Source organism: Triturus cristatus, chromosome 5_1 (assembly GCF_964204655.1).
Source record: "Triturus cristatus chromosome 5_1, aTriCri1.1, whole genome shotgun sequence".
Classification (NCBI taxonomy): domain Eukaryota; kingdom Metazoa; phylum Chordata; class Amphibia; order Caudata; family Salamandridae; genus Triturus; species Triturus cristatus.
Genome location: NC_140587.1, coordinates 329,529,921 through 329,542,728, shown reverse-complemented (window position 1 = coordinate 329,542,728; position 12,808 = coordinate 329,529,921). Strand labels below are relative to the sequence as shown.

Sequence of the window (12,808 nt, the reverse complement as noted above, 5' to 3'; positions counted from 1 at the left end):
GCCACTATAGCAGTGCTTATTTTTATTATAGCTAAACGTAATCCTCACTGCGGCCGGCTACAAACTACTACTTTCTGAGTGAGACTGACGTTTCACTCCCACAGCCAATCAGTGGCTAGGCTCGAGACCAGTCATGGGCTGCTAGCCAATCAGAGGCCTCGAACGGGTATATGGCTCTCTTCCAGCCTTTGATTGGCTGTGGGTACTCTGGGCGTGTATTACTTACGTGATTTAATGTCTACTCGTCCATCAGACAAAACAGACATTAAATCTTCTTAACAGACATTAAATCTTCTTACCCATCACAAAAAACAACATGGCTCTGGCGTCGGGCGATATGATTCCCCCACCCCTGATTCAACCCCAGTCAAGAGATCTGGGTTAAATCCATTGATCTTTTGCTCACCATGCCACCCCAGCTTAAACCCAACCATATGCAAATCAGTCTTGACCCGGTGCCTCATGGGAACAGTCCAGACCGAACTACCAAGCCAGGTCCTCCCTGGACCGTAAACAAGCATCCTGGGACCGGTTTCTGGGTATCACCCTTCATCAGCCAGGCTAGCTTGAATCCAGTGGCACTGTGAGCAAGGGAGCCACGTCTGGGCATACCCATCTCACTTAGGGAGAAAAGTGCTACGCAAACAAATGATGGACGGAATGCAGAATAAATCATACATTCAAACCCAGTCAAGAGATCTGGGTTAAATCCATGGTTCTTTTGTTCACCATGCCACCCCAGTTTAGACCCAGCCATATGCAAATCAGTCTTGACCCTGTGCCTTATGATTTATTCAGCATTCCAATAGCTAACATTCCATTCCTTCGTAACTAAATCTGCACATCATCAGTGAGCAAAATCTGCTAGGTAATTTCCAGTCGGGCTTCAGACCAGATATAGGCCGGAAAGAGAGGTCTATACCTGCTTATGCTACTGGATCTACCCACGGCTTTTGACTTAGCCAACCACAAAATCCTACTAACACTCAGGAACAGAACGGAGATGAACAGATTAGCCTTCAATTGGTTTTCCTGCATCTGATCAACCGATGGCATCACGTCAAGATGAACCATCACCCAAAGAGTATCTCAAGGTTACATTTTTTTACAGAATCTCTTAAAAACGTACATGGAACAGCTAATCATCTTAAAAACAGACAAACATATCTTTAGGAGGATGACACATAAAAAGATCTCAGAATGTCTTCCTAATAAGATACCCTAGTCCTTAAATCCTTACAGACACTTTACTTAAGTGCTGCCATCTTTTAACCACCTGAAGCTGAATCGGAAGCCCACATCTCCATTAAATGTAATTGTACAGCTGAAAATATCGGTAAAGGCTCAACAATTCTCTGCTGTTTAAAGAACGTTCCCTGGTTGGCGAATAAGAGGCAACGTGTGTGTCGGACGAAGATGTGGGCAATCATAATCTAAGTCGCGTGGAGAGCACCAGCGCGGACTAGCTGCCCGCGACCACTCACCAGCCCGTCGATCTGCACGTGCTTTACAGCACTATCCAGGGACCCAGGAATTGCGACGGTGGTGGGCAAGGGGGTGCCGACAGCTGAAATACTGACAGCGGTGGAGATGGCGCCAGAGCCTGATGCTGTGCGGGTCGCCATGTCTCAAATATGCAGCAAGGAAAAGAGCGAGTAGCACGAACCGGAAGTAAACGACCCAGCCACAGAGCGGGCTTGTACGTCATAGACATGTGCCGTCGGAGAACACGCCTGCTCCCTATCCTAGCGCCGCAACTTTCAGCCCTGCCCACTGGTGACACAGAGGACTGTGAATGGTCGGCGCTCGAGTCAGATCCATCGTGTTGGTTCCCTACCTACGACAGGGTAGCAAAGTTGAACAGTGTGAGGTGCTGAAAGTGGAGAACCGCGAGGTTCAAATTGCGTGGGGAGAATTGATGGAAAGAACTCGGGTGAAAGAAGAGAGAACAAATTAAACATTTAAAACACTATTTAGAGAAGAGCGAAGAAAAGCATCCACTAGAAATTAGGGAGAGGGATGAGTGTGAAAAAGAGAGTTGGGTAGAGAAAGGGGAAAGAAGAGGCAAAGAAGGAAGACAATTTTTCTAGCTTACGCTTCAAGAATTTTCAATTCTCCAACTTGATCTATAATAATAGTCACCAAAAGTAAAACCAATCCCAAAATCATGGATCAAACATCCTGTCAATCCAACAGGGATGTCGAATAACGAAAATCAGGCCGAATGCAGACTTCCGAACTGGGTCCCCAGGAACAGAGAAGGTAACGAGCTGAACTCGACCTCTTCTCATGTGTGAACAGTGACTAAAGTTGGAATTTCTTTCTCAGCCATTCTTCTGCCCGTTTCCTGAAATGCAAAATTTCAAACCGTAAAGCCTGTATACGTATATCGGAAATACATTATACTGCAAATATAACAGGATGGGAACAGTAATCATCGTAATCTTACAAAAACGCCATTATAGAAAACAATGAAATATACATGAATACATTAATTGCATATATTTGGTGGGATAATCCTTGAAGCCGTATCCTTAAAAGAATTTGAAAAATGTTGTGTAAGCTAGAAAATGTTTAATTCTATGTCAGGACCGGAGCCTCAGATTATGCTTCTTCAAAGCTATGTTACCACCACAGACGCCACATATACCGTCAGTTTATAATAGAATGTCCGAAATGTACACTCAGTAAAGCGGTTTGCTACTCACATAATGTCTTCTATGTGAGAGCCTAAAGCATACGATTTTGATGCCAAGGCTCTCCTTGTGGAATGAGCTCCAAAAGCGAGGATGTCAATACCTGCTTGTGCTAACCTCTACCATCCACCTTGCTAACATAGCCAAAGCTACCGGTCTATAAGGCTATAGTAAAGCAATGATTAGTTGGCCACCAGACTACTGTCTCACTTGACTAGTGGAATCATCATATTCCTTCAAACATTGACCAACACGCAACCGAGAATTACCCGGAAAGGCTGGGTAGGATATTGATCCAGGGTTTTCTGGGCCCACTTGTTTACCATTGGTCCTCAAATAGACCTTTTTATCCTCGTGAGAGGTGATGGGAGTAAAGTAAATGAGCTCAGATCCCAGCAGCTTACTGGACTCAGTAACGATATACAAGCTCACCACACATACTGCGCACATGAGAAAACAACTTTGAACACAAACACTGCATTACGTATCATTAAAAGGAGCGCGTGCACAGAAATTGCACACACTAAAACACTTCACACGTGCCGGCATGAACAATTCAAAAGATGCAGTCCATTACAGGGAGCTAGCATTGACATCAATCCATATTCAGTTAATATTTCAACCCATTTGGCTAGACACAAATACCAGGAATCAGTAGCTTGAGTTAAGAAGATCTATTACAAATTAATAATCAAATTCAAATACACCACTCACATCACCATGCTGTAGCGATACAGAATAACAACTGGGATTGCTAGATGCCTAAAGAAATTCAGGCGAATTAGTACTAAACAAACAAGCAATTCTGTCACAGCTATGCAGAATAGTAGCATCTAAATCTGGTGTTCAGAATAATCTGAACATTAGTAATCTAGAATTTCAAAGTCCAGAGCAAATCAGGAAAGTTCCAGAAAGGAAGTCAGGTCAAGACAAAATAAATCAAGTAGGGAAGCATTAGCATATCAGAAGCTCGATCAAGAGTCTTCTATGGGTCGGGAATACGTGTTAGCCTAAGCCACTCTTAAGCAAGAATCAAAGGATTCCTTGAGGTATAAAACCTCTCAAAGTCCATTCAGGAAGGTGTCTGCTGGGGCAAAGGGTAGAAAGAGATCCACAAAAGCATCTGCAAGGGGTCAGTGAGGGATTTGCTCTGAAGTCCAAGGGGAACGGTCAATTATAATGCGCAAAGTCCATTAGGTGTGGATATCAAGGACCCCCTGTAGAATAATATAATTCCTGGGACAGGGCAAAAACACAATAGAAAATATAGTTCCCAGGCAACATATAATCACACAAATACAAATATAGTACAAGAAATGAGTTCAAAAGGTGACTGAGCGATATTCACGCCAGCACGGACCCCGGATCCACATACATCAGAGGCTTGAGAATTCTAAAGACTTATTATTCTTAAAATCGATACGAAGATTGCTACAACAGCGTTGCTGTGTTTACATATTGGTATATCTACGCTCACCTCTTTTTAGAAGATTTTAATTAAACAAAGAAAATCCGAATGAGAAGTTCCTTCCTTCGGCTCCTTTATCAGCATCTACATTCCTCAACTAAAAAGTGAGATTTCTCTCCCGCATCCTGGGGCCCTCTACATCGAGCAAGTTTAAAACCTCATATATTTTTATGGACAAGTTTATTGGTGGCAACTCCTGACGAAGGCACTCACAGTGCCGAAACGCGCATAGAAGAATTTATCTCTGCCACTTATTGTTTTTAAATTACAATATAATTCTTTGTAATATGGATTTATTAATGTCATCAATTTGATGCCTTTTTAACAGAATGTTAATGCATTTGCTTTCTTCATTAAAAATCATTGTTTTTTATAAGTCACCTTTTGAACTCATTTCTTGTACTATATTTGTATTTGTGTGATTATTTGTTGCCTGGGAACTATATTTTCTATTGCAAAGTCCATTAGGTAACACCCACTTGATCACACCTTCAGGGATCCATTATACCTGTCAAATCCCAAAGCTGCAGACTGCAACATTGCTGGTTTGTCCCACACTGGACACGGGAATGACATCTTTTTCTCAGACACATGTAGATGGTAACAATTTATAAGCCAGTTCATTCAGTTAGCACCCTGTTTCTCCTTGTACCTTTGTCAAGGTCCTGTTCTCAGGCCCTTTCCCTCTATCTCTAATAAAGTATTGTATCAGTTCTAAACTAACAATGCATGTGAATACCTGCAAGAAATGTCAAGTTAGCACAAAAATGAAATCAGCTTTTTCCAGCATGGTGTAATTCAGGGCTACTCATGACAAGTTTAAATGTTAATTTCAATGGTGCACATTTAATATGCGTGTGCTCATTTAAACATAAATGAATATATACGTTTCTAATGCATTAGGTTTCACACTATATATGATATTCGATAAATCATTAAAATATTCAGTTGTAAGTATGACTGAGAACTACATTTAAATCAAATATGTGTAATATTAAATGCACACATTACATAAATCTTTTATCGTTTCTATTAGGATTACATTCTAGATATATGAGGATGGTTTTAATCAGTTTTAATTAATTCAATGTTATTCACAAGAAGTGGCACACACATTAGAAAAGTCACATTTAATCTCTATCGTGAGTACATTATCTACTAAATGAAGATGGTCCTTTATTAATCACACTTAATTATGGTAAAATATTTATGTGAGTAAGTTCTCTAATCCTATAGTGAAGGCACTCTTTTATAATGTCTAGTGCAACACTTACATTAATTCGATAAACCATAAGAGCTTCAATAGCTAACGATTGAGCCGAGAAGCAAACAAGTCTACTCTTCACGGAACCCACAGGTTGTGAAGGCCTTGGAACATAGTGGGATGCAGCTTCCAGTCGCTGAAACACCTTAAGTGATGGGAATTTCAATCGGCTATTATGTTTATCATGCTCAGGAGGTACTCTGCAGTGATCGAGATTCAATGACTGAGGCAGAAATGCCAGAAATCCTTGACAATCTCTGCTAGTAGATGTGACTTCCACATCCGCAGTTTGTTGACGTATCGAACGGCTAAGATGTTGTCCATTCTCAGCAAGATGCAACAGTCTGTCTTTGAGGGAGAGAGACTCCTGCTGGTGGAAGACCCCACCAGGAGTTCCAGGCAATTTATATTGTAATTTGCTTAAAACCAATAACCTCAGTTGAGAGGGATCTGCACTTCGCTCCCCAGCCCCAACTGCTGGCATCCGATTCTATCTACACTTCTGGGGAGGTGCCAAAAATAGCCTTGCCATTCCAGGATTCCATGTGTTCCAACCACCATGTCATCTCTGTCCTGCCTTGGTTGGAAAGGGGGACCTGTTCTGAATAAGAGAGACCCTTACACAAATGTTGAATTTTCAATATTTGAAGGGGTCTGTAGTGGAGGGACCCAGAAAATTAGCTGGATCAAAGAGGCTAGCAGACCCACAATCCTGGCAATCAACCTCAATGATACAGTCTGGCTCCACAATGCAGACCTAAATTCTCTCTTGATGTTGCAAATCTTTTGGGAGGGAAGGATCAATTAGGTCTGGACTGAATCTCTCTGGAATCCCCAAAATTCCACCTGTTGTGTAGGAGACAACACTGACTTCTGCAAATTGACTATGAAACCCAAACTCTGCAGAACCTGAATGGTCCATGAAAGGTGAATCCTGAGCATCTGAGGATACTATGTAACCAAGAGAAGGTCTTCTAGATACACTATCAGATAGACTCTACGAGCTCTCAGTGACTCCACCACCGTTCTCATCAGTTTGGCAAAGCACCAGGGGGTTGATAAGAGACCAAAAGGAAGGGACATGAATTTCAGGCATTGGCCCCACCATAGAAATTGTAGAAATCTGCTGTGAGGCGGGTAAATGAGAATCTAGAGGTAGGCGTCTTTCAGGTCCAGAAGTACCATCCAATCACCTTCCTGAAGGATATCTCTTAGCAAATAAATGACCTCCATTTTGAGATTTCTTTACAATATCCAGACGCTGAAATCTTTCATGTTTAGAACCAAACGGAAGCCACCACCCTTCCTTTCGACCAGGAAAATGGGATTTATGAACCTCTTGGGGGGAGGTACGGAAAGCATACTGACAACGTTACAATCTCTGTGTCTATAAAAGACTGTTCTTTCTGTGAAATTACATTTGTTTTGGAGGACAGGATTGGACTGCCGTGTTGTAAAATTCTAGCTTGAAGCCTAGGATGGTCTCTAGGACCTACGGATCCTAGGTAATCTGCCTCCATTTGCCTGGGATAATCCCACTCTTTCTCCCAAGATTACCTCTGAAGAAGGGATAATTCTCACCATTATATCCAGTGTCTTGAATCGCTCCTTGTGCTCGTCTGCGATTGCCCCGGCGGAAGCGGGGACAGTCTCTGCGGGGGCGGGCTGGATAGCAGGTGATATCAGCTGGTTCTCCATACCATCCTTCTCCATACCTTCCACCCCTGCCTTGGGGGCAGTTCCTTGTTGAGAGCCTTGCAAGGATCCCTGGCCCGACGCGTCCCCTCCAAAGCTCCTGGTCCTGCCAAAAGGGTTTCTCCAAAATACTTTCTTAAGTGACATTTTGGCATTATCCAGTGTGGAATATGTGGAGAAAAACCTGACGAGCTCTTTAACAGATTGACCTCAAAATAACAGTCCCTTGGCCACTGAGCAGGCTTCAGCAGTGGCCAAATCATTAAGCTTCGGGTCTATTCTCACAAGAATAGATCTCCATCTTTCTGTGGAACTAGCGCAGTTGGTGTTTCTCAGTTGGCAAAGGGATCTATGCGCCCAACCCACTAGAACATCCGGGTTCACTGGGTAGTTAGATTCTTTGGCATGAAATGCTAATTTGAGTATCTTTGACAATGGGCTGGATATGTTCAGGAGCTTGACCTGGCAGTTACGCCATTCCCGGTCTAGGCCCTTCTGAGGGTCCTTTGCATACTTTCTCATAAAGGTGACCATGTCAGGGTCCACCTCCGGGTTATCTACAACCTAACCTTCCAGATCTGGGCGAGGGTGTTCTGCTCTAAGGCGATCACTGACTTCCTTATCGAAGTGCTGGCTGAGGTGTGATTGGACATATTCTGTGACCTCCTGAGGAGTAGCCCAATTTGAAGTTCTGGGGTGTATAATCTCTGTGGACTCGAAGTTAAGTACTCAAGCGTTCTTGGAGGAAGAAGAGTGTTTCTCTTGCTAGGACTAGGTTTCTCCTCCTCTTCTCTGTCCTGAGAGTGAGAGGATGCAGAGTCCAACTCACAGGTGTGACAAAGGAGTGGCTGCGTGAGTGTGAGGTCTCTTTCTGAGGGAAGGGGTTGCTATAGTCATGTTCAGTGTCCCTTTTGCATTACAGCTTCTCAAATGCTTCAGCATGTACCTCTACATGGGTCTTCGCTTTGGCCTTGCCCTTTTGTGTAGGGGCGGCATTGCTTCCTGCCACAGGGATCAAGGGTTGCCAGCACTGTTGACACGCATAATTGCGTAGATGATGAATAAAAGGACCCAATGCCCTGAGTAGGGCCTTATTAACTGATTGCTGCACACTGCAGTGAAGTGCGTCCACAAATCTAGCTCCACCTGATCATCATTTTCATTAGGTAAAACCTCTATACCAGCCCCGTAAGGCTTCCACTATGCCATTCTCTTGATATCTTTGTTGTTGGTAAATCGGCAATTCAAGAGAGGGAGGGGGAGTGTGGACCCCAGTCAGGCAAATATAGTATCTCAATTTAAATATGGAGGGAGCAGTCTGGAAACACTCTAGACTAAGCCTGCGTCAATTTTGCAACCCTGGGCTATTTTCAGCAGTCAGGGCTGAAGGGGAGCAATTCTAGAGTCACCAGACGAGTATTATGGAAATGCTTCTATCAGGACTTCTGCCAACTCTTTGTGAGTTTTGAACATCGAAGGGAAAAATTGCATGTGTGTCTTGGCGCTGATCATAGGAATAGAAATAGGACTACACCTGTCACAGTACGGGCGTAGTCTGCTCCCTGCTCCCACATCACTGAGGCAAAGTCGGCGTCAGAGACAGCCAACGTTCACAATAATGTTAGCGTGACTGCATACACAAACAGGGGTATGTCACAAGATAATATTAAATAACTGTCACTGACATTATTGAACCGCGAATCGTAAGAAAACAGCATGTGGCTCAGTGCTTCACTAGTAATAACACAATATTTAATAATCAAATAAGCTCATAAATGTACTTATCTGGCTGCGAAGCAGAAAACAAAGAGGACAAAAAATTGAGTCATCAGTACCTATAAGTGTGGCTCTATCATCATTGGGGAATGTGATATGTGAAGTATATGGGTTACATGGGTAATGTCCTTTTGTTTATTTATATGCTATTGGCTGCTGATATTGGGGAAAAGTATATATCCATATGTATGTACTACATAGATAACATAGGGTGTAAACTACTGAACTATCCTACTTCTCCCTGCAAGACTGCCTGGAGCACACAGCTGGGTCCTCCATGGAGCACCATCCCCTCCTTCGCAGATAGTATTCCAGCCCTGGACCACGGCTCCTACACTGACCTTACCAGACAGCTCCAACAGCTGCACAGACCCCCACTTAAAGGTCTCTGTGCCTTTCCTATTTCCCACGTTAGTTCAGCTCATCAGGACAGTCCACACGCAAGGTCATAGCTTCCTTTTGCCGTTTACACTGTATACCTGTTTCTGCTCCTTTTATGCTTGTGTGGCATTTCTATATTTTTGCCCATATTTGGCACTGTGCCTTCTGTTCAGTTTATGCTTGTGCTGTGTTTCTATATGTTTGCCCATAGTTGGCACTGTGCATTCTTGTTTTTTCCTGTATATAAACCCACACACGGGTCAATCAAGGAAGAAGGAGCCTGTTTGTACCGTGTGCACGGGGAGTATGTCTGATCTTCTTCCCTGAACAGCCAACAAGCATTGGTACTGATGGAGCGGGTAGTACAAAATTTTGTATACCCCCTATTCTGCATGTTTATACTAATTAGAATAATCTATTATTGTAATATTATTAATGTGTTTGCACGAAGCTTAATCAACATTACTAATATACGAAATACACATGGGATTTGCATTTTGCATGGCTAAAATAATTTGTAATTAACATACGTACACATACTAATACTAGAAAAATAGAATATCACATGATATATGTTGCTTCTGTGATGTTATCGTATGTTGCACCAGATGACAACACTGGGTGAATATAAACGCTTTAAATGTCGCCTTACGCTAGATAAAAATAATTTTATTCGTTATTTCTATGTTTTAATTACTTTTTGTGTTTGTTTCGCTTAAGTTATCCTTTGGGCCTAAAACCAAGATGGCCGACTGACTGACTCGACGCGGTGGCTACCATTCCACGAGGTTTCGGGTGAAGTGTGCCTGCGCCACCACACGCACCAGTGGCCTCGACATGACCCTAGACTTGATGTGCCTAAGCAAGGTCACAATAGGATGCTCGCCAAATATTCAAACAAAGGACTTTTGCAAAGAACCGGATGGATCATGTCTGGTGACCTAACCTCATGAACTGTGTGAAACTTCACCGAACGATCTTGACTGACCAATGGATGATGCCCAAATATTTCAAAATGTATCATTTAGACCTTACTTTTATTATAAAAGACGGTAGAATAGAGAGGAAAAAAACTTCTTTTCTTCTTGCTGAGAACTGCTGCTAGATTGCGTATTTCTTTGTTGACGGAGACGATGGTGACGCAACAAGACTGCTGCGTTCCTGAATCTTTGACGAACTGAATTGCTGCCCAATTTCTTGATGAACTAAAGACTTCCTAAAATTAATGGGCACTGATCGATGCTTACACGACTCTAGTCTTTGACCCAATCTTTGGGACTGTAGCGTGCTACATGAAGAACTATCGATTTCTGACAAATTGACGACCAAATTTGACGACTTAGAGGACGACTGATAGCCAGATTAGGTAAATATGGTGTTCTGTGATTTGCGAAATGATTAATTAAATTCTTGCATTAATTAAACAAACGAAAATATTTATTAACAAGAAAATGTGTTTGGTCGTTTATTAAGAAAGAATAGATCAGGATCTTTGAGTGTGTCTTAGTGAGGATTATATCATCACTCCAAACCAACTAAATGATCCATCGTCCACGTGGGAGGAGTATCTTAATATTTAGCTTTAAGGATATTAGTGTATAGATATGTAAATAACTTTTCTCTTTATAGGTTATAAGGTATTCCTTTCATGTCAGCGCTTGAAACGATCATCTCTCCCGAAAGTGCAGACCAGTGAGAAGTGAAGCGTGAGTGTTGGTGTTATGGGCCCCACCAATGAATGTATGAGTGAATGTGTTAGTGTGGTATTTGGTCTGTGACGAAGGGAGGATTTTGGTATGGGATTTTGTTCTGATTCCCGCTACCCAGGTTTCCGCGCTGCAACAGTTTTTCTGGTAGCAGAGATATGTTTTTTATTGTTTTGGTTTGGTGATTATTGCTTGTACATTGCTTATCGATTATTGATTGGTTTATGTATTAACACTCTATGTTGAAGTTGCGTCAGGTTCTATGTTGTTTGCACGGCTTCTGGGATGTAGGAAGTCGGAAGTTTGTAACGGTTCCGTAGTAGAGCAGAGGAAAGCGCTGCTCTCGGGAAAGACGGAATTGTTGTTGCCCTGTAGGCACACAGGGGAAACGTGTGACGATTGAAGTCGCACGACGCATTGTCTGGGTTCAATTCGGTAACATCGTCGTGGATATTTCTTGTATGAGAGAAGTGTATGGTAGCGAAGGTCACCTGTGAAATTTGGGTCTTAAGTAACAGGAGTTCAGAAGGTACTCTGATAACGCTTATCGCTGAAAAGGTAGTAGGTGTTTCCTTAGCTTGCTATAAGGATAAAGTAGAGGGAAGTGCTACTTTGTTAACGAATGTCATAATTCTGTAGTAGGACAGACTGTTTGCTGTTCTCGGGAAAGGCAGAATTCTGTGTGAATGAACTACGTTTTCCGTGTGAAAGTGCGTGAATGAAAAGGCATTCGGGTTAATTGCGAAACTCTGGTTTTATTTCTGAGGAGCATTGGGTCTCCAACTAGGTGTCTTAGTTCTGGAGAAGCGGTTAGCTGATGCTTGCTAGAAGGGTAAGGTAGAAGGATGTGCTACTTTATCAACAGAAGTAACGATTCCATAGTAGGTCAGAGGAAAGCGCTGCTCTCAGGAAAGACAGAATTCTTGTGAGAAAGGTCTTTGACTATCCTTAGTTAGCAAAGTGGACAATGGTGGCGTTGTTATGTCGTTACTAACAGATTTGTGAATTTAAAGAACAAAAAAGCTTACGGAGAAAATTTTCTAAAGGAGGGGTCAGTAGAAGCCGGAGTAAGAGCAGCGGCTGCTGACGTCAGGAAGACCGCGCTGGGATTGGCTAGTCAGTGAGAAACGTAGACGCCCTTGAGTGATGCACTAGTGTATGCCGCGCTAGGAGTGGAGAATTACAGGGTGACGTAGACGTTGCTGATTGGTGCGTTAGTGTGAGACGCGCTGGGGTTGGAGAATTGCAGAAATGACGAAAACGCTCCGGATTGGTGCATTAGTGTGAGTCGCGCTACGATTGGTTAGAACAACGGTACAGTCGTAAGGAAAGACTCGCGATACACGAAAAACAAAAGATGTATTACGATCCACCAGAAAAGGAGAAAAAGTCCTGGTTTGGGAGAATTAAGAAGTGGTTTAAGAAGGACAAACCGATTGTGACTAGGGAAGGGCAATTACTTCCCCCACCGAAAACACCCCAGCATCCTTTATGGTTCCAAAATACGGATATCATACTTGTATTTGGTTAGACAATTGGGTAAAATACACTAAAAATGACGGAGTTTTGGCATTTCCAGAGCACGGTTCGTTTAATTTAGCAGTTTTAAGAAATTTGAGAGAGAAAATGATGAATCTAGAACCAAGACCTAGACCAACACAGTTTGAAGCACTAATAGAATGGGAAGATGAGATGCATGACAGAGAAAGTGGCGGAAGGTATAAGTACATGTTTGGTAGATATGGGCATGACACTCATGATGAGAGAATGAGAAGGTGTCGGAATGCAAATATGACTGAAGGTCTTTTTCCTGTAAGAACTG

The 12,808-nt window shown here is 42.7% G+C and overlaps 1 protein-coding gene across 1 annotated transcript in view; it reads right to left on the bottom strand.

Moving 5' to 3' along the window:
* EIF3H (eukaryotic translation initiation factor 3 subunit H) overlaps positions 1–1,683 on the bottom strand; it is a 359,943-nt gene extending 358,260 nt beyond the window's left edge. Inside the window, exon 1 of the mRNA XM_085605071.1 lies at positions 1,485–1,683. Coding sequence (XP_085461197.1) covers positions 1,485–1,625 — 141 coding nt within the window. The 5' untranslated portion in view covers positions 1,626–1,683. The remainder of the gene's footprint in view (positions 1–1,484) is intronic.
* Positions 1,684–12,808: the final 11,125 nt, after the last annotated feature.